At 44.8% G+C, this 24,213-nt stretch overlaps 2 protein-coding genes across 2 annotated transcripts; both read left to right on the top strand.

The window, feature by feature from the left end:
• The first annotated feature begins 10,937 nt into the window (after positions 1-10,937).
• Positions 10,938-16,605, top strand: LOC123039030 (uncharacterized). The gene is made up of 10 exons (XM_044462351.1): positions 10,938-11,052; positions 12,267-12,967; positions 13,079-13,249; positions 13,440-13,547; positions 14,100-14,697; positions 14,835-15,048; positions 15,145-15,325; positions 16,006-16,109; positions 16,219-16,291; positions 16,402-16,605. Exons 1-10 carry the CDS (start codon positions 11,037-11,039, stop codon positions 16,504-16,506), a joined length of 2,271 nt encoding a protein of 756 aa, XP_044318286.1. The 5' UTR covers positions 10,938-11,036; the 3' UTR covers positions 16,507-16,605.
• Positions 16,606-17,197: 592 nt separating this feature from the next.
• LOC123039031 (putative ubiquitin-like-specific protease 1B) lies at positions 17,198-18,917 on the top strand. Its single transcript, XM_044462352.1, has 6 exons — positions 17,198-17,440; positions 17,733-17,831; positions 18,053-18,187; positions 18,318-18,421; positions 18,531-18,603; positions 18,714-18,917. Exons 1-6 carry the CDS (start codon positions 17,198-17,200, stop codon positions 18,816-18,818), a joined length of 759 nt encoding a protein of 252 aa, XP_044318287.1. The 3' UTR covers positions 18,819-18,917.
• Positions 18,918-24,213: the final 5,296 nt, after the last annotated feature.

Here is a 24,213-nt window from a genome sequence, read left to right on the forward strand (position 1 = left end):
TAATGTAGGTTGTCTGGCTGGATGAACCATGCCATTCATGGGCTAGGCTAGGCTGTACTGTGTCCATTTGAGCAACAAAAGTGTAATCAGGTCTAGCCTTGCAGCCGGTGTTTGGCAGGTGTGAGATGCTTAGGCGTGCCATAGTCAAAACAAACCAGCTTAGTTGTAGAGTTTTGTTAGCAGAATTTACTTCAGTTTGAACTAATTCTCACTTATGTGGGCTTATGTGGGATGCCGCCCTGCATCACTAGAGATGATGTAGCTATGCGTACTAATGGGGAGCTACAGTTATTGAAGAGTGTACCAACTTTGTGCACAATCTTGTACTGGGGAATGCGAAGTGTGAGATAGTGTCCCCAGACAAAGGTTGTAATGGTGTCAACCACATCTTCCACCTAGTATGTCCCTAGTTAGTGTACAGTTGATGCTATAAGCATGCGAGTTTTGAACTATGTGTTACTATGTTTTTCTTTTGGTCTTGCCTTTCAATCTACTATGTTTGGTGACTGTGGCCCGTGTTGTTGTATTGCGCTGTTCCAGATGAGACCTGTGAGGGTGAATGGGGAGTTGCTGCCATTTTTCACCCCGTCTAGGGAGCTGCGGCAGGGCTGTCCTATGTCGCCATTTCTTTTCTTACTCTGTGCCGAAGGATTTACGTCTCTGCTCAAATTCTATGGGGGCATTCATATTGACAGGGGCATCCGTGTATCCTTTCGAGCACCGTGGGTGAGTCATTTACTCTTTGCGGATGATAGTCTCATCTTCATCAGTGCAACTCAGGAGAGTGCGGACCGACTCAATGCGATTTTGTTGATTTATGCTTCTTGCTCGGGCCAGGCAGTCAATCGTGACAAAAGTGCCATCTTTTTCTCGCCCAATTCACCGCATGCAAGACGGCAAGCAGTCAAACTGGTTCTTGGTGTTCATATGGAGGCATTTAGTGACAGATATTTGGGCTTACCCACAACGATCGGGAGAATCACTAGTGAGACTTTTGACCATATTGGGGACAGATCCAGGAGCAAAATGAATGGATGGGCAGAGCGGCTACTAGCTTGTGCTGGGAGGGAAACTCTTATTAAATCAGTGATCCAGGCCATTCCAACCTTCAGTATGAGTTGTTTTCGTCTAACGCAGAAGGTATGCAAAGGTCTCACCGCTAGTATGGCCAAATTCTAGTGGAGTGGATCTCTTGATCGACGATCTATGCATTGGCTATCATGGGAGAAACTTGCATCACCGAAGTGTCAGGGAGGAATGGGTTTTCGCGATCTTGAGTTATTCAACCTGGCACTACTTGGTAAGCATGGATGGAGATTTATTACTAATCCTAACTCTTTATGTGCCCAAGTGATGAAGGGGCGTTATTTTCCGGATTATAATTTTATGGAGGCTTCAGTACCACACACATCGTCTGCTATTTGGCGAGCGATCATCGCCGGAAGGGAAGCTCTCCATGTTGGTCTCATTAAGAGGGTGGGGGACGGCAGCACTATCTCGATTTGGGAAGATAAGTGGATCCCGGGCCTTTCATCTCTGTCCCCTACGGTGATGCCGGGAGGGACGACTCTTGCCACCGTCGGTGAGCTCATCGACCATGACAACAGGACGTGGCGCCGGGAATTGATCTACAATGTTTTCATTCGACCGGACGTTGACGCCATATTGAATATCCCCTTGCGCCGCGGTGGGGGTCATTATTTTCGAGCTTGGGTTTTTGAAAGAAGCGGCAACTACTCCGTAAAATCTGCGTACCGTGCTCTCGTGACTTGGAAAGAGCGGCTAGCTAAGAGGAAGGGGCGGTTACAAACTCCTCACAGACCGATGAACGGATGTGGAAGTCGTGTTGGAAGCTCAAGGTTTTGCCGAAGGTACGTGTATTCTCGTGGCGGGTTATTCGTTGCATTCTTCCAGATGAGTGCACGCTTCGGTATCGTCATATCAAACCTATAAGCAGATGCAATGTCTGCCATGCAATGGATGAGGATCTCATGCACGCCTTAGTGCATTGCACTCATGCCAAACTTTTCTGGGAGCAGCCTCACGGTCTCTTTGGCGTTCGACGGCCGCGGCTGAACCCTGATACATGGCCTCGTGATATCATATGTGATCATAAATTCACGGGCACTGAAAGAGCCCAAATGATCTCTGTTATGTGGGCAATCTGGCACTCGAGAAATCGAGTGACTCATGATGATGACCAGCTGGAGCCTTTCACTTCGGTGAGGCGGATTCGGGAGGACTTGGCATTGCTGGATATCCCGCATTCTCATGCTGCAGTGCTACCAGGTCATGGTTGGAGATCGCTGGATTCAGTGGTAGTTAAGATCAACACGGATGCAGCTTTGAGTATGGATTCCGACAAGGTGGGTGTGGGTGGTGTAGCACGTTCTAATACAACCTTGTTGGGTACTTGGAGTAAACCTCATATTGGGGTCACGGATCCTTTTATCGGTGAGACGCTCGCGCTTCGAGATGGAGTTATTTTTGCAAATCTACGGGGTTTCTCACATGTGATAATGGAAACGGATTGCCTGGAGATTGTTAATCTCTGGAACACTCGCCACAACAGCCTCTCTGTGGTGGCACCTTTACTTGTCGAAATTGGAGAGCTAGCTGCTACTTTTTCTTCTTTTGTTATTCAACATGTAATGCGAGCAGCCAATGTACCGGCCCACCTTTGTGCGAAACATGCATGTACACTGGTGGTCACCGAGAATTGGACTGACTCGAGATCCTCTTTCCTGCTCACCAGCCTTTTGGCTGATGATGCCGGGAGCTCGTTCATTGAATAAAAGCTCTCAGGTTTGAATGCAAAAAAAAAACACTTCTTCTGCTCGTTTGTGACCAGTTGTCTTGCAATTTGAGAGTTTGACTATGTGCACTTAGTCATATTGAGGTCTCGGCATTCCCCAGGCCGGGCCGGGCTTACAGAAGCCCGACCAGAAAATGCCAAGCCTTGCCTGGCCTGAAACCTGAAAAAACTTTCTTTTTCTTTATTAAAAAATGTTAAATAAATCATTTTCGGAATAAAAATGTAGTAATATACATATATTTCCCCAAAATCACAAAATATGCATTTTGGATTTTTTTGGGCTTTTGGGCTGGGCTTCTGGTGGGGAAATGAGGCCCGATCCCAGCCCGGACACCAGGCTTGTGAGGCGGGCTGCCCATGTTTAGTCATATGTAATGTAGGTTGTCTGGCTGGATGAACCATGCCATTCATGGGCTAGGCTAGGCTGTACTGTGTCCATTTGAGCAACAAAAGTGTAATCAGGTCTAGCCTTGCAGCCGGTGTTTGGCAGGTGTGAGATGCTTAGGCGTGCCATAGTCAAAACAAACCAGCTTAGTTGTAGAGTTTTGTTAGCAGAATTTACTTCAGTTTGAACTAATTCTCACTTATGTGGGCTTATGTGGGATGCCGCCCTGCATCACTAGAGATGATGTAGCTGTGCGTACTAATGGGGAGCTACAGTTATTGAAGAGTGTACCAACTTTGTGCACAATCTTGTTCTGGGGAATGCGAAGTGTGAGATAGTGTCCTCAGACAAAGATTGTAATGGTGTCAACCACATCTTCCACCTAGTATGTCCCTAGTTAGTGTACAGTTGATGCTATAAGCATGCGAGTTTTGAACTATGTGTTACTATGTTTTTCTTTTGGTCTTGCCTTTCAATCTACTATGTTTGGTGACTGTGGCCCGTGTTGTTGTATTGCGCTGTTCCAGATGAGACCTGTGAGGGTGAATGGGGAGTTGCTGCCATTTTTCACCCCGTCTAGGGAGCTGCGGCAGGGCTGTCCTATGTCGCCATTTCTTTTCTTACTCTGTGCCGAAGGATTTACGTCTCTGCTCAAATTCTATGGGGGCATTCATATTGACAGGGGCATCCGTGTATCCTTTCGAGCACCGTGGGTGAGTCATTTACTCTTTGCGGATGATAGTCTCATCTTCATCAGTGCAACTCAGGAGAGTGCGGACCGACTCAATGCGATTTTGTTGATTTATGCTTCTTGCTCGGGCCAGGCAGTCAATCGTGACAAAAGTGCCATCTTTTTCTCGCCCAATTCACCGCATGCAAGACGGCAAGCAGTCAAACTGGTTCTTGGTGTTCATATGGAGGCATTTAGTGACAGATATTTGGGCTTACCCACAACGATCGGGAGAATCACTAGCGAGACTTTTGACCATATTGGGGACAGATCCAGGAGCAAAATGAATGGATGGGCAGAGCGGCTACTAGCTTGTGCTGGGAGGGAAACTCTTATTAAATCAGTGATCCAGGCCATTCCAACCTTCAGTATGAGTTGTTTTCGTCTAACGCAGAAGGTATGCAAAGGTCTCACCGCTAGTATGGCCAAATTCTGGTGGAGTGGATCTCTTGATCGACGATCTATGCATTGGCTATCATGGGAGAAACTTGCATCACCGAAGTGTCAGGGAGGAATGGGTTTTCGCGATCTTGAGTTATTCAACCTGGCACTACTTGGTAAGCATGGATGGAGATTTATTACTAATCCTAACTCTTTATGTGCCCAAGTGATGAAGGGGCGTTATTTTCCGGATTATGATTTTATGGAGGCTTCAGTACCACACACATCGTCTACTATTTGGCGAGCGATCATCGCCGGAAGGGAAGCTCTCCATGTTGGTCTCATTAAGAGGGTGGGGGACGACAGCACTATCTCGATTTGGGAAGATAAGTGGATCCCGGGCCTTTCATCTCTGTCCCCTACGGTGATGCCGGGAGGGACGACTCTTGCCATCGTCGGTGAGCTCATCGACCATGACAACGGGACGTGGCGCCGGGAATTGATCTACAATGTTTTCATTCGACCGGACGCCGACGCCATATTGAATATCCCCTTGCGCCGCGGTGGGGGTGATGATTTTCGAGCTTGGGTTTTTGAAAGAAGCGGCAACTACTCCGTAAAATCTGCGTACCGTGCTCTCGTGACTCGGAAAGAGCGGCTAGCTCAAGAGGAAGGGGCGGTTACAAACTCCTCACAGACCGATGAACGGATGTGGAAGTCGCTTTGGAAGCTCAAGGTTTTGCCGAAGGTACGTGTATTCTGGTGGCGGGTTATTCGTCGCATTCTTCCAGATGAGTGCACGCTTCGGTATCGTCATATCAAACCTATAAGCAGATGCAATGTCTGCCATGCAATGGATGAGGATCTCATGCACGCCTTAGTGCATTGCACTCATGCCAAACTTTTCTGGGAGCAGGCTCACGGTCTCTTTGGCGTTCGACGGCCGCGGCTGAACCCTGATACATGGTCTCGTGATATCATATGTGATGATCAATTCACGGGCACTGAAAGGGTCCAAATGATCTTTGTTATGTGGGCAATCTGGCACTCGAGAAATCGAGTGACTCATGATGATGACCAGCTGGAGCCTTTCACTTCGGTGAGGCGGATTCGGGAGGACTTGGCATTGCTGGATATCCCGCATTCTCATGCTGCAGTGCTACCAGGTCATGGTTGGAGACCGCCGGATTCAGGGGTGGTTAAGATCAACACGGATGCAGCTTTGAGTATGGATTCCGACAAGGTGGGTGTGGGTGGTGTAGCACGTTCTAACACAACCTTGTTGGGTGCTTGGAGTAAACCTCATATTGGGGTCACGGATCCTTTTATCGGTGAGACGCTCGCTCTTAGAGATGGAGTTATTTTTGCAAATCTACGGGGTTTCTCACATGTGATAATGAAAATGGATTGCTTGGAGATTGTTAATCTCTGGAACACTCGCCACAACAACCTCTCTGTGGTGGCACCTTTACTTGTCGAAATTGGAGAGCTAGCTGCTACTTTTTCTTCTTTTGTTATTCAACATGTAATGCAAGCAGCCAATGTACCGGCCCACCTTTGTGCGAGACATGCATGTACACTGGTGGTCACCGAGAGTTGGACTGACTCGAGACCCTCTTTCCTGCTCACCAGCCTTTTGGCTGATGATGCCAGGAGCTCGTTCGTTGAATAAAAGCTCTCAGGTTTGAACGCAAAAAAAAACACTTCTTCTGCTCGTTTGTGACCAGTTGTCTTGCAATTTGAGAGTTTGACTATGTGCACTTAGTCATATTGAGGTCTCGGCATTCCCCAGGCCGGGCCGGGCTTACAGAAGCCCGACCAGAAAATGCCAAGCCTTGCCTGGCCTGAAACCTGAAAAACTTTCTTTTTCTTTATTTAAAAATGTTAAATAAATCATTTTCGGAATAAAAATGTAGTAATATACATATATTTCCCCAAAATCACAAAATATGCATTCTGGACTTTTTTTGGGCTTTTGGGCTGGGCTTCTGGTGGGGAAATGAGGCCAGAGCCCAGCCCGGACACCAGGCTTCTGAGGCGGGCTGCCCATGTTTAGTCATATGTAATGTAGGTTGTCTGGCTGGATGAACCATGCCATTGATGGGCTAGGCTAGGCTGTACTGTGTCCATTTGAGCAACAAAAGTGTAATCAGGTCTAGCCTTGCAGCCGGTGTTTAGTCATATGTAATGTAGGCTGCCCATGTTTAGTCATATGTAATGTAGGTTGTCTGGCTGGATGAACCATGTCATTGATGGGCTAGGCTAGGCTGTACTGTGTCCATTTGAGCAACAAAAGTGTAATCAGGTCTAGCCTTGCAGCCGGTGTTTGGCAGGTGTGAGATGCTTAAGCGTGCCATAGTCAAAACAAACCAGCTTGGTTGTAGAGTTTTGTTAGCAGAATTTACTTCAGTTTGAACTAATTCTCACTTATGTGGGCTTATGTGGGATGCCGCCCTGCATCACTAGAGATGCTGTAGCTGTGCGTACTAATGGGGAGCTACATTTATTGAAGAGTGTACCAACTTTGTGCACAATCTTGTTCTGGGGAATGCGAAGTGTGAGATAGTGTCCCCAGACAAAGGTTGTAATGGTGTCAACCACATCTTCCACCTAGTATGTCCCTAGTTAATGTACAGTTGATGCTATAAGCATGCGAGTTTTGAACTATGTGTTACTATGTTTTTCTTTTGGTCTTGCCTTTCAATCTACTATGTTTGATGACTGTGGCCCGTGTTGTTGTATTGCGCTGTTCCAGATGTGACCCTTCTCTGATGCTTAAGAGCAGTGGCGGAGCTTGACGAAGTTCATTGGGGGGGGGGCTAAGTAGAATATATATGAGCTAGTGGGGGGGCCAAACACATAAATATTCATCATCTAATCTCTTTCTGAAAAATTTATGCCTGCATGTGCAAATCCTTGGGGGGGCCACAGCCCCCCCCCCCCCCCCAGCCATGCACTAAGCTCCGCCGTTGCTTAAGAGGGTGCTTGGATCCAAGAGACTTATTTTAGTCTGACTAAAAATAGTCTCTTTAAGAGGCTAAAGTTCCAAACATCCCTGAATAAAAAGGGGCTAAAACTAGTCTTGAAACTAAATTTTTTTAGTCAGAGGTACCCCTACTAAAATGGGGATTAGTCATCTCTCTCCTCATTTAACTTCTCTCCTTTAACACATGCGAGTTCTAGATTGGAGAGTTTGGAGAATAATAAATGCTCATTAACTGATTTTAGTCGCTTTAGTATTTGGATCCAAGCATGGGTGAGGCTAGCAAGTTTTAGTCCCACTACTTTTAGTCATGGGACTAAAGCGTATCCAAGCACCCTCTAAGATTATTAGCCAATGAAATCATTGAAGCAACTGCCAGAAAAATTAATGGCTGGACCTAAAGCACAGGAACCGTGTCAAATTAAAGTAGAGGACAGGTAGATCCTTTTGATCAAAAATGAATATAGCGCGACTGCAAGTGAAACCCTTTTTTGCCATAATTATATACATTTCAGTGCACACGAAACCGTTAGTATTTGTTTTTGAAGTTTCGGTGCAAAGGCATGCGAGTCGTATAGAAGAAAGCAATGTGTTTTTTTATTCCATTTTCAGTTGTGAAGACCGTGCTACTCCTATCATGGGCTAATTTTGTGCAAACCTTTTCTGCTCCCAGGTGATGCAGAGATGAGATTTGGGAGCATGATAAGCACATCCAGCATCGTGGATTCAGATAAAGTAACTGTGCAGTCAGATGCAGATCTTCTGTGGACAATTTCTCTTCGAAATCTGACCTGAAGAGCATGCACTTTACTGGAATTGACTGCTGTGTTTCCTTTTTTGTAAAATCTTTGTTGATCTTGTATGCTATCAGCTCAGCTCTTGTACAGTGCAGCTGTGTTTGTGCTCATAAGTTGTTTTGTATCTGATAAATATAAATGATATCTTGTGGCTCGTGGTTGAAACCTCTGTTATCAGATAGATGGAGACCCGACATATTATCATGTCCAATAGTACGTTTTTTGTGTCTAGGAGTGATGACGATCGACCATGTCTTTATATACCTACTTAAGCTGTTGAAATTGAGCCAAAGGTCGGCCCTGCATCTGTAGAAAATATTGTAATTGTTGATTTCTTTTTACGGTTTATGGTGACTAGATGACCCGTCGTGCTAAATGGTAAGGTCATGGTTTGAGCTATTGTCGGATTTTGACTTTTCGTAATGCTGACGTTCTAAGATATTTTGATTGGATTATTATCATAGGTATGGGAGTGGAAAAGCGTGGAGCACAGAGAGGATGAAGGAGATGATAGAAGGGAAGATTGGTTATTTACCCTTCCTAGCATTGAATCATATACCTCAAGTCGAGTATCATTTGGTATTTAAAAGCAGTTCATAATGGAATGACATTCGTGAAAACCGTGGCAAATGAAAAAAAATCACTCGAAAATGCTTTTGAAATTAACTTTTTTGGAGCATCATTTGTTTTGCCACATCCTCCGTGAATGTGAGTTCATAATGAAATTTTGCAAGCAATCAAAAAATTGATCAATAGTATTTGCTAAAAAAAATTCAAATGTTTTGATTATTATTTTTCATTTTTTTTGAATCCCATTGTTTATCTGAGCTCATATGAGCTCGAGCTTAGTGAATCCGCTTTGTTTCTTAGGCACAATTTGGTACACAGTAACCTACCTAACTGTGACTTTTGACCCGAAAGACTCCTGTGTCCGGGAGGTTCTTCCTCCGGAACGAATCCGCTCTCCATCTTGCAACGTTGTTGCAGAGGTGGTCTGCCCAGAACTGCTTCCCGTGGTCGACGTGCATCTCCTCGAGAGCCATGGCGTTCTCCACGAGGAACTTGGCAAGCTGGACCTCCAAGCAGTTGAGCTCCTTTGGCGAGTTGAACTTCAACGTCACCTTCCGCAAGCAGCTGAGAGTGCAGCCGCTCAAGGCGGGGAGCTCTGAGATGTGGCGGGTATCTTCAATGCTGTCGCCACCTTGCACGGAGACGGAAGCCATGGAGGCAGCGAGTTGATTAAATCGATCCACGGTTGCGGCGAAGGAAGCCCCAGCCGGATCCTTCTCCCACGCCTTGTAGTGCGTCAGCCTAAGACAAAGCTCGGACATCACCGGGCATGAGCCGAGCAGCCTCGCCATTGCCAATGCCGCCGTGTCGTGGTTCTTGTACCGGTAGCTTCCTTGTACTTCAAGGAGCTCTAGGTTTGGGAACGTGGGCAGGATGGGGCCGCCTTCTTCCTCCTCGCCGGCGACAATGTCCTCAATGCTGCCCAGGCGCAGCTTCAGGGCCCTCGTGGTGGAGAAGCTTGTGAGCATGCGTGACGGGTGTTTGCGCCCTTGGCCATAGTGGGAGACATCGAGTTCGACCCGCGCGAGTCCTGGTGCGGGCGATGTGAGGGAGAGCTTGATGCAGGATTCCCGGTAGCAGAAAGAGCGTAGGCTCGGCATGTCGAGCTCGATGCCGCTGTTGGCCAGAGCCTTGAGCTCCTCGCCGGAGTCGCTGTAGTTGAGGCGGCTGGTGTCGAGCTCCAAAGCGGTGAGCGTCGGGCACCGGAGACGGAAGGGCCGCCCGAAACTGTCGTCGGGATCGGCCTTCTCCGTCGTCCTGCGTCTGATGTTCACCAACACGAGATTCGTGAGTGCCGGAGCGGCGTGAAGCACGACCTGGAGGTACCCCTCGGAGACGACGCATCCGCGCAGTTGCAGAGTGGTCAGGCGCGGGAGGGCCAGGACCGCGGACCGTGCCGGCCACGCCGACGGCGGGTCGAGCTTGCAGTGGGTGAGCTCCAGCAGCCGGAGCGTGGCGGCGCATGGCAGGGACTCGAGCCGCGGGCGGTGCTCGTATCCGTAACTCTGGCACACGAGGTGGAGCACTTCCAGTTGGGAGGCGGCAGGGTGGGCGAGGGCGAGGCCGTCCACCCTGTCGCCGTCGGGCTCCTGGTCGTCGTTGAAGTCGTCGTCCTTGGGTATCCAGTAGGGTTTGGCGCGGCGGTAGGTATCCTGGTCTAGCCTGAACGTGAGCCTCTTGAAGCGTGTTCCGGGGTTTAGTGGGCCGCTGCGGCGACCGCGGAAGGCGGCGAGCGCGGTCTCGGCGGCGCTTAAGAAGGCGTCGGACATGGTCGGAGAGTGCATTGTGCTTTCACCGGCGCTGGCTAGGGTGATGGGTGGCCGCCATCGATGCCAACCAGGAGATTAGCAGATGTAAGCCTGTAGGATCTCGATCTGGAATCGGGTTTGGTTTTGGAAACGGATACGCACGCCGATGGTAGTTGGAGTCGGCTTGGATTATTTGGTTGTTTTCCAGGTTATTCTCGTTTGGGCCCAATATAACGTATACGGAGTTAGTAGCAGTGTCGTAGCGTGGCCGGGCATTTTATGTGTGTTGTACTGCTGTTTCCTGAGCACCTTTTTTTTAACACGCAAGCGCTTATATACACGCGCATACATTAAGGGAAGTGTTTGTGGCCGGGGCGCCGGCCGAACCGTGTCGCCGGTCGCGCCCCGTGCGTACGATCTCTTTTTGATCCAAGGACACCGTTGCGCCACGTGTTACCGTTTTTTTTCTTAACGCGCTCGTAGTTATCCCTTCCAAAGTCATTTTTGCTGCATCCGATCTATCCTTCGTTTCGAGCAGGGCGACCGCGGGCGACGTGCTTGTTCGCGCAGGGCGACGGCGTCGGCGGCGGCGGCGGCCCAGGGCGGATCTCCATTCTCCGGCCATCTATGGCTCCCCCCGATGGTAACTCGAGCCCAAATGCTTTCCATTTTCGTTGTTTCTCCCCCCTCCCCCGTTGGATTTAGGGTTAGAGCGTCGCTAGCCGCGGGCCGCCGCCGGCACCGGCGCGGACGAGGATGGCGTTTCCACGGTCGAGGGAGGCGGCGGGGTGGCGTTCCCGCGGGTCCAGGGAGGAGTCGGGGTGGCGTTCGCGCGGACAGAGGCAGGGGCCGGGGTGGGGTTCCCGCGGGCAGAGGGAGTTGGCGCGGCGGTGAATCATGGTTGCCGATCTGATCTAGTGCCGGCGTAGAACTGTCGTAGCTTTTGCTTGTCCACAGTGTAGTATTGCAAATTCTTGTTTCAGTCATACGAGCAACTACTAAAAGATTCATTTAGATTGGTGGATTTGGGTATGACTCTGGAAACAGACTTGTGGAAACAATAAAAAATCTGAACCAACCCCTGGCCAAAAAGTTCTTAGATGTTTTGCTTAGGCCCTACCCAGTGGTTGGCCAGAAGAAAAATCCCCGTGCCACTGCACTAGTATATCCCTGGTTAATTTTTCATTGACAGAAGAGTTTGAATTGCTAGTAATAAGAACCAGCGGGGTTGCATGATTAAGTTCTTTCTGTCCAAAATTATTCCCGTCGCTGATTCTCTGTTGCAATGGTGACATTTTTGAGATTTCAAACATTGCAAAAAGGGGAAGCTACACTTCAGTATAATCGAATTGTACAAGTTTGGTGAATTTAGTGCAGCAGTCTGAATGTAGATTGGGGAGAGAATATAGTTTGAATCAAGCTTGGCAGATAATGGTCCTTACTCGTTTTCTTAATCATTAGCCGGTGTTTGGTTACGGAAATACACGTGCTGGCATTATGTACCTTTTTTGTGGGAAGTTGGATTTGGGATTCGATAAGGCAAGAGCAGGCAAAATGTCAATGGCACAATCTACATGAAAGAGCTGACTAATGTTGTTCAGTCTACAACATTCTGTAGTAGAACACTAGAAATATAAGTACATTATTTTGTCTGGTCTTATTTGTTCTCCCTATAACTTTGGTCTTATTTTGTGCTTTGGTCTGATATGCACTACACTACTCGTTCTGCTGCGCAACCTAACATTCCTGAATTCATACGTTTGTCAGATTTTTTTAGGTGTTCATGTATGTTTCTTCCTAGCTTCTGATGGTATGGTTTTATGGTTTTATTGACTTGTGTTTTTTCCTTTTTTGTAGATGTTGCAGGTAACTCTGGTGAGAATGAGGGGAGTAAGAAGGCTAAGAAGAAGATTAAGAAGAAAGGCAATCTATGTGGCTTTAAGTCAAGGTTTAACTCAAAAAGGCTGGCTCAGATTGGGAAGCAAATATCACCGGAAAAACAGAGAATCATAAGGGAGGGACCGTTTGGAGACTTGTTGGACATCCGGTCTTTCAAGGTGCCCCATGAGCTCATTGAGTTTGTTGCGATGAACACGAATCACGTACTCTCTGAGTTCAAACACAAGAACAAATCTATCATCTTCAACAAGCTTATGGTGAAAAGGATTTTCAACGTGCCATCCGGTGATAGACCCGTGAAGCTTCTAAAGAAGACTGATGAACATGATCTTCGCAACATTTACAAGGAGGGGAACAGGGCTCCAATCGCCCATGTTGTCAAGTTGCTCACTAGTTGCAGTGTGGAGGACGTGGATATGATAAATAGGACTTGGGCACTCCTTGCGTTGGCAACAGTTTTGTGCCCAGGCACGGGCAATATGGTGAACCTTGAGTATCTTGCTTCCTTGGAAGATATGTCTTTGGTGCATGAGTTCGCTTGGGATGAGCACTTGTTGGCACGAGCGATGGAGGAGGTTGGAGTCTTTCAAGAGAAGAAGAGGATGCAAGCAAACGCAGAAAAAGAGTTCCAGATTGCTTCATGCCTCCCCATGTTAGCGGTATGCAATGCAACATTATGAAATACCTCCATCTTTTTTCCTTTGCTGCATGAAACCTTCATGACTTTTATGTTTTTTTGTTGGCTAATGTCCTTTTTCCATCCCATGCAGATCATATACATGGATCATGTTGATATCCCGGCTGGCCTCCCAAATGAGCATGCTATTGATTATTCCGTGCCGAGGATACGTTTTGTTTGCCAAAAGGATTTTGAGTGGCTGGATAAAGTTGACAAGAACAAGCTCACTCTTATCCAACCTTTCTACGGGAAACACACCCATGTAATTTTGCTACATCCCGCCTATGTATTTTCCTTTGTCAATGGAGTATTAACACCCCCCTGTTTTTTGCTCACTGAATTTGCATGTAGCAATCTTTGCTTTTCCAATTAGTTTATGGCAGCCTTCTTATTTTCCGCCACTCATGTTTTGTTTTCCTAGATCCGGAGTTTGTGCAACACCCCCTATGCAGCACAACTTGTGGGACATGAAGTTGGTGCTGAAGCAGCTAGTGGGCAGGGAGGTGGTGCTGAAGCACCTAGTGGCCAAGGAATTAGTGGCCAAGGAAGCCAAGTTCAAGGTGCTGAAAATCAAGCAAAGAACTCTCAATCAAACGAGGCTCAACAAAATGTTGATGCTGAACCACACCTATCATCATCGCTGAACGAGTGGCTGCAGCAATCATTCCCTAGCATGCAAGATCTAAGGGTACATTTTCATTTCCTGTTTAGGCTTCACATTATTTTTGTTATATCAAGTTGCAAGTGTATATTTATTTTGCTGCATCCTTCATTTTGATGTGCTACAACCATGTTCTGTTTTTGCTTCATATGTGGTTTAAGTTCATACCTACTAGGCTTTTTTTGCTACATCCATGTGTCTAGTGTGCTACAACTACCTTTTGTTTTTGCTTCATCCATGTTATAGTTTTGCTACATCCATATAATAAATCTGCTACCTACATACATGACAGTAAATTGCTACAATCACACTCTTTATCTGATACATAGTAACACAGTAGCATACCTACTTGTTTTCTCGCTCCATCCATACCTCTAATGTGCCACACCCACATTTGTGTTTTTTACATCCACACATGTGACTAAAATGTACAATAATTGGCTTGTTGTAGGTACCAACTCAGTTTCAAATGCTTTACGACAAGCACAAGGGTATTTTTGCAGCGGAAGTGGATGATGTTGTAGGCAAGTTTGGACAGTGTTTAAAGGGATTGCAGTGCAGCCGGATGGCTGCCCTCCTTCGCGATGTTGGAGACGCCGTCACAGCTACCAGTGAGCCCAACTTCTCCTTTGAAGCACCTATCATGGACGAATGTCGCGGAAAAGAGAATGATGCTAAAGCTGCAAATGATGGCATTGGTGCTCAAGCTCAAGCTGAAGGTACAACACCTAGCATTAACAAGGATGAAGTCACCGGATTGAAGCAACAAGTAGCAACCGAGGCTGCTGAAACTCGTGAGCAACAACGAGTGAGTTTCGAGATGGAAGGGAACGTCTCACCTCACAGCCCCCCACTCTTCTATGATGCACCCAGGAGTGCGACAGCTGGCATTTGGGACGACGAGCCATCCTGTGAGTTGTTCCCAAAGGGCTCCGAAGACTACGAGATGATGCATTGCACGGATGAGCCTATAACCAAGAAAAGCACAGTCAGCCCCATATTTGAAAACATCCCCGTGTTCCCTGTTTCAGACGATGATGACAGCCCAAGTATGCTGCCTTCCTCCTGCATCATTTCTTTTTGTTTTTCTCCATGTCATTTTTTTCGCTACATATGTGTGATTGCATCAAATTCTCTTTTGTACAATCCCTTGCAAAACTCATCCATTTTTTGTTGCTTGCTGCAGCTCCTAATATGGTCGCTACAGAAGAGCATTTTGTTGAGGCAAGCAGTGGCCCTAGCACACATGACAAGAACACTAGGAAGAAGAGGATGGCCAAAGTTCCAGCGGTAAAAAATACCAAGGCAAAGAAGCAAAAGGTTGATGCAGCTGCAGCCATGTATGAGAAGTATGTAAAGCATGGGAAACCATTGAGGAGATCACATGCCAATGAACAAGTGTGAGCTACCTAAGCCCTATCTCTTGTTGCTTTCTGTTTTTTATTTTTTTTTCTGCTCGAAACAAATGATTCATTTGGTTGCATCTATGGTAACAGGACACCTTTCATCAAGATGGGTGGATTTTACATTGGATACAAGAAATTCCTGGTATGCTTCAAGCCTCGTGGGGATATGAATGATGAGGTTATGTCCCTATGTATCGAGATGAACAACATGACATCCCGTGCAGCAAGTGGTACGAATCGGAAGAAATACATGTTCTCAGTCCACGCGGGGGTAAGTTTTTGCAGAAACAAGCAATGCTTCATTCCTTTTTTCTTCACATTTTTTGTTGCAACACACACTAACCATTTTGTTGTATCCTTCAAGTAGATGCTACTAAAACAAGACCCAACAACCTTCCATCCAGCAAAACTCACACCCGAGCTTGAAAGGGCTGTGACAAAGTTCAAGGCGAATAAATATGACCTCGTAAGTTTCCAGAGAGCCTACCTTTGTTTCGCACCACAAATACTTTGAAAATATGATCCAATGATGTAGCATTTCTTTCGAAACATATGTAGCAATTATTATTGATGTTGACAACATCTGTTTGAAACACATGTAGCAACTCTAATTGATGTTGGAAGCCTTTTTGCACATCAGTTACATGTGTCTGAGTACCCCTTTTGCCTTTCTCTTGTGCTTTCCAGCTTTTTTTCACAATTGTTCATGATAAGCACTGGATAATTGTTTGCGCAAACTTGCTATACAAGCAGTGGAATGTATTTGACTCAATCCATTCAAAAGGAAAGCAATCTCCTTTGAAGAAGCAAGCAAATAACCTGGTAGGCTCATGCTCTCTATTTTTAAAATTTCTGTTTGAATTTTGCTTCATCTACATAAATGCCATGTTGTCATCTTCACACACCTTATCCTTTTTTTTCAAACTTTTGTGCGTGTTTCTTTGGTGGTAGATCACAAACTTTGCAGCCCTCGCACAAGAGTACAGCCAATTCAATGTCGATGTTGGATCCTTCGCCCGTGTTGACCTAGAGGATTACCCAAAGCAAGATAACCTGTGAGTTTTCTTTTTGAATTTTGCTTCAATCATGTGTTCCATTTCAACATTCTTGCTTGTTTCAACTATGCATCGGAAATATGAAGGAGAATTTTTTTTAATCTCACAGATGTGATTGTGGCTTTTTCGGGCTCAAATATGTGGAGAACTTTGATGGGAAGTCAATGAAAGAGTTCAATCAGGTAATTTCTTTGTCATTTTGTTGCAATCTACTTTCCTTTTTTTCAATACTCATGCAACACAAGAATAATTAGTATCATACTTGCTTAATTTTTTTCATTCATTTTTACAGGAAGACGTGGCGCGATACCGCATGGATGTGGTGCACAACCTTTGCACTCACCCAATGAACAATGCCCCAATGGAGCGGGCATTCAATGAAGAGTTGGCGGCTTAATTTGCGGGAGGGTTCAAGACGATCAAGCTCGTTTTCTTTCGTTAGGTCTAGAATCATGTCTGAGGTGGCAGCGTTCTGATAGTATTAGAGTAGTGCGCGTTTGTATGTACCCTAATGATACCTTCGGTAAACATATGTGTTCTTTTTTTGGTATGTAAACCGATGATAACTTGATCTCTTTGGATGAAGCACTTCTCCCGTTCTTTAATGGATGTGATCTTCTGCTTTGCCAACATGATCATGCATTGACAACCATGTTCTGTTTTTGCTTCATATGTGGTTTAAGTTCATACCTACTAGGCTTTTTTTGCTACATCCATGTGTCTAGTGTGCTACAACTACCTTCTGTTTTTGCTTCATCCATGTTATAGTTTTGCTACATCCATATAATAAATCTGCTACCTACATACATGACAGTAAATTGCGACAATCACACTCTTTATCTGATACATAGTAACACAGTAGCATACCTACTTGTTTTCTCGCTCCATCCATACCTCTAATGTGCCACACCCACATTTGTGTTTTTTTACATCCACACATGTGACTAAAATGTACAATAATTGGCTTGTTGTAGGTACCAACTCAGTTTCAAATGCTTTACGACAAGCACAAGGGTATTTTTGCAGCGGAGGTGGATGACGTTGTAGGCAAGTTTGGACAGTGTTTAAAGGGATTGCAGTGCAGCCGGATGGCTGCCCTCCTTCGCGATGTTGGAGACGCCGTCACAGCTACCAGTGAGCCCAACTTCTCCTTCGAAGCACCTATCATGGACGAATGTCACGGAAAAGAGAATGATGCTAAAGCTGCAAATGATGGCATTGGTGCTCAAGCTCAAGCTGAAGGTACAACATCTAGCATTAACAAGGATGAAGTCACCGGATTGAAGCAACAAGTAGCAACCGAGGCTGCTGAAACTCGTGAGCAACAACGAGTGAGTTTCGAGATGGAAAGGAACGTCTCACCTCACAGCCCCCCACTCTTCTATGATGCACCCAGGAGTGCGACAGCTGGCATTTGGGACGACGAGCCATCCTGTGAGTTGTTCCCAAAGGGCTCCGAAGACTACGAGATGATGCATTGCACGGATGAGCCTATAACCAAGAAAGTTGTTCTCAGTCCACGCGGGGGTAAGTTTTTGCAGAAACAAGCAATGCTTCATTCCTTTTTTCTTCACATTTTTTGTTGCAACACACACTAATCATTTTGTTGTATCCTTCAAGTAGATGCTACTAAAACAAGACCCAACAACCTTCCAACCAGCAAAACTCACACCCGAGCTTGAAAGGGCTGTGACAAAGTTCAAGGCGAATAAATATGACCTCGTAAGTTTCCAGAGAGCCTACCTTTGTTTCGCACCACAAATACTTTGAAAATATGATCCAATGATGTAGCATTTCTTTCGAAACATATGTAGCAATTATTATTGATGTTGACAACATCTGTTTGAAACACATGTAGCAACTCTAATTGATGTTGGAAGCCTTTTTGCACATCAGTTACATGTGTCTGAGTACCCCTTTTGCCTTTCTCTTGTGCTTTCCAGCTTTTTTTCACAATTGTTCATGATAAGCACTGGATAATTGTTTGCGCAAACTTGCTATACAAGCAGTGGAATGTATTTGACTCAATCCATTCAAAAGGAAAACAATCTCCTTTGAAGAAGCAAGCAAATAACCTGGTAGGCTCATGCTCTCTATTTTTAAAATTTCTGTTTGAATTTTGCTTCATCTACATAAATGCCATGTTGTCATCTTCACACACCTTATCCTTTTTTTTTCAAACTTTTGTGCGTGTTTCTTTGGTGGTAGATCACAAACTTTGCAGCCCTCGCACAAGAGTACAGCCAATTCAATGTCGATGTTGGATCCTTCGCCCGTGTTGACCTAGAGGATTACCCAAAGCAAGATAACCTGTGAGTTTTCTTTTTGAATTTTGCTTCAATCATGTGTTCCATTTCAACATTCTTGCTTGTTTCAACTATGCATCGGAAATATGAAGGAGAATTTTTTTTAATCTCACAGATGTGATTGTGGCTTTTTCGGGCTCAAATATGTGGAGAACTTTGATGGGAAGTCAATGAAAGAGTTCAATCAGGTAATTTCTTTGTCATTTTGTTGCAATCTACTTTCCTTTTTTTCAATACTCATGCAACACAAGAATAATTAGTATCATACTTGCTTAATTTTTTTCATTCATTTTTACAGGAAGACGTGGCGCGATACCGCATGGATGTGGTGCACAACCTTTGCACTCACCCAATGAACAATGCCCCAATGGAGCGGGCATTCAATGAAGAGTTGGCGGCTTAATTTGCGGGAGGGTTCAAGACGATCAAGCTCGTTTTCTTTCGTTAGGTCTAGAATCATGTCTGAGGTGGCAGCGTTCTGATAGTATTAGAGTAGTGCGCGTTTGTATGTACCCTAATGATACCTTCGGTAAACATATGTGTTCTTTTTTTGGTATGTAAACCGATGATAACTTGATCTCTTTGGATGAAGCACTTCTCCCGTTCTTTAATGGATGTGATCTTCTGCTTTGCCAACATGATCATGCATTGACAACCATGTTCTGTTTTTGCTTCATATGTGGTTTAAGTTCATACCTACTAGGCTTTTTTTGCTACATCCATGTGTCTAGTGTGCTACAACTACCTTCTGTTTTTGCTTCATCCATGTTATAGTTTTGCTACATCCATATAATAAATCTGCTACCTACATACATGACAGTAAATTGCGACAATCACACTCTTTATCTGATACATAGTAACACAGTAGCATACCTACTTGTTTTCTCGCTCCATCCATACCTCTAATGTGCCACACCCACATTTGTGTTTTTTTACATCCACACATGTGACTAAAATGTACAATAATTGGCTTGTTGTAGGTACCAACTCAGTTTCAAATGCTTTACGACAAGCACAAGGGTATTTTTGCAGCGGAGGTGGATGACGTTGTAGGCAAGTTTGGACAGTGTTTAAAGGGATTGCAGTGCAGCCGGATGGCTGCCCTCCTTCGCGATGTTGGAGACGCCGTCACAGCTACCAGTGAGCCCAACTTCTCCTTCGAAGCACCTATCATGGACGAATGTCACGGAAAAGAGAATGATGCTAAAGCTGCAAATGATGGCATTGGTGCTCAAGCTCAAGCTGAAGGTACAACATCTAGCATTAACAAGGATGAAGTCACCGGATTGAAGCAACAAGTAGCAACCGAGGCTGCTGAAACTCGTGAGCAACAACGAGTGAGTTTCGAGATGGAAAGGAACGTCTCACCTCACAGCCCCCCACTCTTCTATGATGCACCCAGGAGTGCGACAGCTGGCATTTGGGACGACGAGCCATCCTGTGAGTTGTTCCCAAAGGGCTCCGAAGACTACGAGATGATGCATTGCACGGATGAGCCTATAACCAAGAAAGTTGTTCTCAGTCCACGCGGGGGTAAGTTTTTGCAGAAACAAGCAATGCTTCATTCCTTTTTTCTTCACATTTTTTGTTGCAACACACACTAATCATTTTGTTGTATCCTTCAAGTAGATGCTACTAAAACAAGACCCAACAACCTTCCAACCAGCAAAACTCACACCCGAGCTTGAAAGGGCTGTGACAAAGTTCAAGGCGAATAAATATGACCTCGTAAGTTTCCAGAGAGCCTACCTTTGTTTCGCACCACAAATACTTTGAAAATATGATCCAATGATGTAGCATTTCTTTCGAAACATATGTAGCAATTATTATTGATGTTGACAACATCTGTTTGAAACACATGTAGCAACTCTAATTGATGTTGGAAGCCTTTTTGCACATCAGTTACATGTGTCTGAGTACCCCTTTTGCCTTTCTCTTGTGCTTTCCAGCTTTTTTTCACAATTGTTCATGATAAGCACTGGATAATTGTTTGCGCAAACTTGCTATACAAGCAGTGGAATGTATTTGACTCAATCCATTCAAAAGGAAAACAATCTCCTTTGAAGAAGCAAGCAAATAACCTGGTAGGCTCATGCTCTCTATTTTTAAAATTTCTGTTTGAATTTTGCTTCATCTACATAAATGCCATGTTGTCATCTTCACACACCTTATCCTTTTTTTTCAAACTTTTGTGCGTGTTTCTTTGGTGGTAGATCACAAACTTTCCAGCCCTCGCACAAGAGTACAGCCAATTCAATGTCGATGTTGGATCCTTCGCCCGTGTTGACCTAGAGGATTACCCAAAGCAAGATAACCTGTGAGTTTTCTTTTTGAATTTTTCTTCAATCATGTGTTCCATTTCAACATTCTTGCTTGTTTCAACTATGCATCGGAAATATGAAGGAGAATTTTTTTTAATCTCACAGATGTGATTGTGGCTTTTTCGGGCTCAAATATGTGGAGAACTTTGATGGGAAGTCAATGAAAGAGTTCAATCAGGTAATTTCTTTGTCATTTTGTTGCAATCTACTTTCCTTTTTTTCAATACTCATGCAACACAAGAATAATTAGTATCATACTTGCTTAATTTTTTTCATTCATTTTTACAGGAAGACGTGGCACGATACCGCATGGATGTGGTGCACAACCTTTGCACTCACCCAATGAACAATGCCCCAATGGAGCGGGCATTCAATGAAGAGTTGGCGGCTTAATTTGCGGGAGGGTTCAAGACGATCAAGCTCGTTTTCTTTCGTTAGGTCTAGAATCATGTCTGAGGTGGCAGCGTTCTGATAGTATTAGAGTAGTGCGCGTTCGTATGTACCCTAATGATACCTTCGGTAAACATATGTGTTCTTTTTTTGGTATGTAAACCGATGATAACTTGATCTCTTTGGATGAAGCACTTCTCCCGTTCTTTAATGGATGTGATCTTCTGCTTTGCCAACATGATCATGCATTGACACCCGTTTATTGTTTTGCTGGTTATGAGCTTCATCCATAGAAGTTTCAAGGGAATCTTTGTGCAATTTTCCCCTCGAAACCTTTTTCATGAAAACAATATGCGGATGCTGCATTGTCACAGTCAAATTGTTGGAAGCTTACAAAAAATAGCTACAACCTTCTGTTAGATTTGTTGCATGGCAAAAATCTACATTTTTACCTGTGATTTTTTTGCTACATCCCCTGTGATTTTTTTGCTGGAAGCATAATGTAAATAAGCTTCATTTCCAAACTCTTGCTGCATAGCAAAACCAACACTTTAAATCATTCAAGGCTTTTTCCTTTTTCAAACTTGTTATTTTGCTTCAACCATGTTTAAAAAAGCTTCAACCATTGTTTGAAAAAGCTTCAACCATGTTTCCAAAAGCTTCAACCATTGTTTAAAAAAGCTTCAACCATTATTTTTTGCTTCAACCATGTTTAAAAATGGCTTCAACCATTGCTTGAAAAAGCTTCAACCATGTTTTCCAAAATCTTTCAACCATTATTTTTTGCTTCAACCATGTTTAATAAAGCTTCAACCATTGCTTGAAAAAGCTTCAACCATGTTTTCCAAAATCTTTCAACCATTATTTTTCAAAAAGATTCAACCATGTTTTCCAAAAGCTTGAACCATGTTTCCTACAAGCTTCAACCATGTTTACAGAAGCTTCAACCATGTTTTTAAAATGTTGCAATCATGCTTTTTCACAGAGATTCTAAACATGTTTTCAAGGATATTCAACCATTGAGTACTATTTAAAAAAAAACTTATAAGTTGGCACCATCATAATTAAAAAATCAACATTCTGCATTTTGAAACCACACATGTAGTAGTATGTTGCAATCCCAAAACACAAACATTCACAACTAGTCAACACAACTTTTTATCATAAGACATGGGGTGTTACAAGGTAATTCATCATTGTTCCCCTCACGAAATATCCTAAAGTGTAAGGATTGGGCCGACACCTGGAGCTTTCGCGCTCGCACTCGCAACAAGAAAAGCGGCAAGGAGTTGGCAGTTCTTCACGTTGTGATCCTCATCTTCACAATATTTGCATGGAGTCTTCTTTTCCCTTGGCTTTGGAGCTTTCTTCGTTTTCGCTGCGTCCTTCTTTGCTTTCTTCTTCATTTCATCTTCTCGAAGCTCAATTAGTGGCTTCCTTCGCTTCTCTTTTTCTTTTGGCCTCCCCTTCTTTGCTGACTTTGGTGGGTTTCGTAGTCCTACGGGGGGTGGATCCTGCTGCCCTGTACTGGGACCCCCTGAGAGTTGTTCATTTGCTGCATGACCTTGGGCTTCTTCGCCTCGTGCAACTTCATCGATCGCTCTAGCTTTTATTTCAGCAACCCCAACACTGCCCTGATCAATTAGCCCAGAGACAAAACTATAAGCTTCATCATCGAAGCATGCATCAGAAGCGAGTTTCCCAAACTTCCGGCAGAGAGAGTTAAACTTTAGGGTGTTTGTTGTGGGGACGCCGAAATGCATAGCTCTATGCCCATCGCCTGGTTCAGGTGCAAGGTCGGTTGCTCTCTTAGACCATCTTGGAAGCATGTAATTCACAGGTATCGCTTGCACGTTCAGGTGCACCATGACACGGATGATATGTGGGCAGATCAGCCCACACATCTCAAACATGTTGCAACTGCACATGTATGTCTGATCATCAGGGGCAACATGCACCATGTACACTTTAGGGTTCATGCCATCATTTGCAACAAGACGAAACCAGCCGACATTCCCTTGCAGCTGGTATTGCAACCCATAGCCTGTTGATTTAGCCAATAGTTTCTGAAACTTGAAAAATACCTCTCTGGTATAGAAATCAGCAGCCTGCTTCTCAATGTTGTAACTGCAAACAAAAAAGCTTCCAACATCAATAAGAATTGCTACATATGTTTCATTCAAATGCTGCATCCAAACTGTACTGGAAAACTAAAAAAAATGCTACATGACTTTTGGACTTACTTGCCCCAGAGTGGTGGCCTCGTCGCTTCATTGATGAAGCCCGCATTGTCTTCACGATCAAGCATCAGCTCCTGGCAAAGCTCAAACTGCTGCACAAAGGTCCAAACCGAGTCTCCATGATGATTTAATGTCTTGAAGTAGGAATTCAGGCCCTCGGAGCGCCCAGTTGTTCCTGTGAATGGGAAGAACTTATTCCTAAAGTACACAGGAGCCCACGTCTCCCTGCTGTTCCACATGTTTTTGGGGTGTTTCTTATCAGCCACACCAAACACCTCGACCATCTGCTTCCACCGTTCTTCAAACTCCTCAACGGTGTCTGAACCATTAATGCAACCATAGAATGCTTCTGCAAAAGGCTCATCCTTGCCCAGCATCCTCCCTAGTTTTGTTCTTGCAACCCGGAAGACGTGCCACTTGCAACATCTGTGTGTTGAATGTGGGAATACAATTGAGATGGCTGTAGCCATTGCCTGGTCTTGATCAGTCATAATGTTCAACGGATGCTCATTATTCATTGCCAACATCCATTGCTGGAAGACCCACTTGAAAGTTTCAATGGTCTCATCAGGCAACAAAGCACACCCCAAGCAAACAGTGTGTGTGTGGTTGTTAATGCCAACAATTGGAGCAAAGGGCAAGTTGTAGCGATTTGTGCAGAATGTGGTGTCGAAAAACACACAATCTTTGTACTTTGGATACAAGGCCCTTGTTCTCCCATCAACCCAGAAAAGCGCCCTAAAAGCTCCATCTTCTTCTAGCTTCGAGAAAAAGAAGTTTGGATTCTCCACTTGTCTTCTCTCAAAGTACTCGATTGTCAGCTCCAAATCACGTTCCGATAGGCCCC

Source organism: Triticum aestivum, chromosome 2B, assembly GCF_018294505.1.
Source record: "Triticum aestivum cultivar Chinese Spring chromosome 2B, IWGSC CS RefSeq v2.1, whole genome shotgun sequence".
NCBI classification, from domain to species: domain Eukaryota; kingdom Viridiplantae; phylum Streptophyta; class Magnoliopsida; order Poales; family Poaceae; genus Triticum; species Triticum aestivum.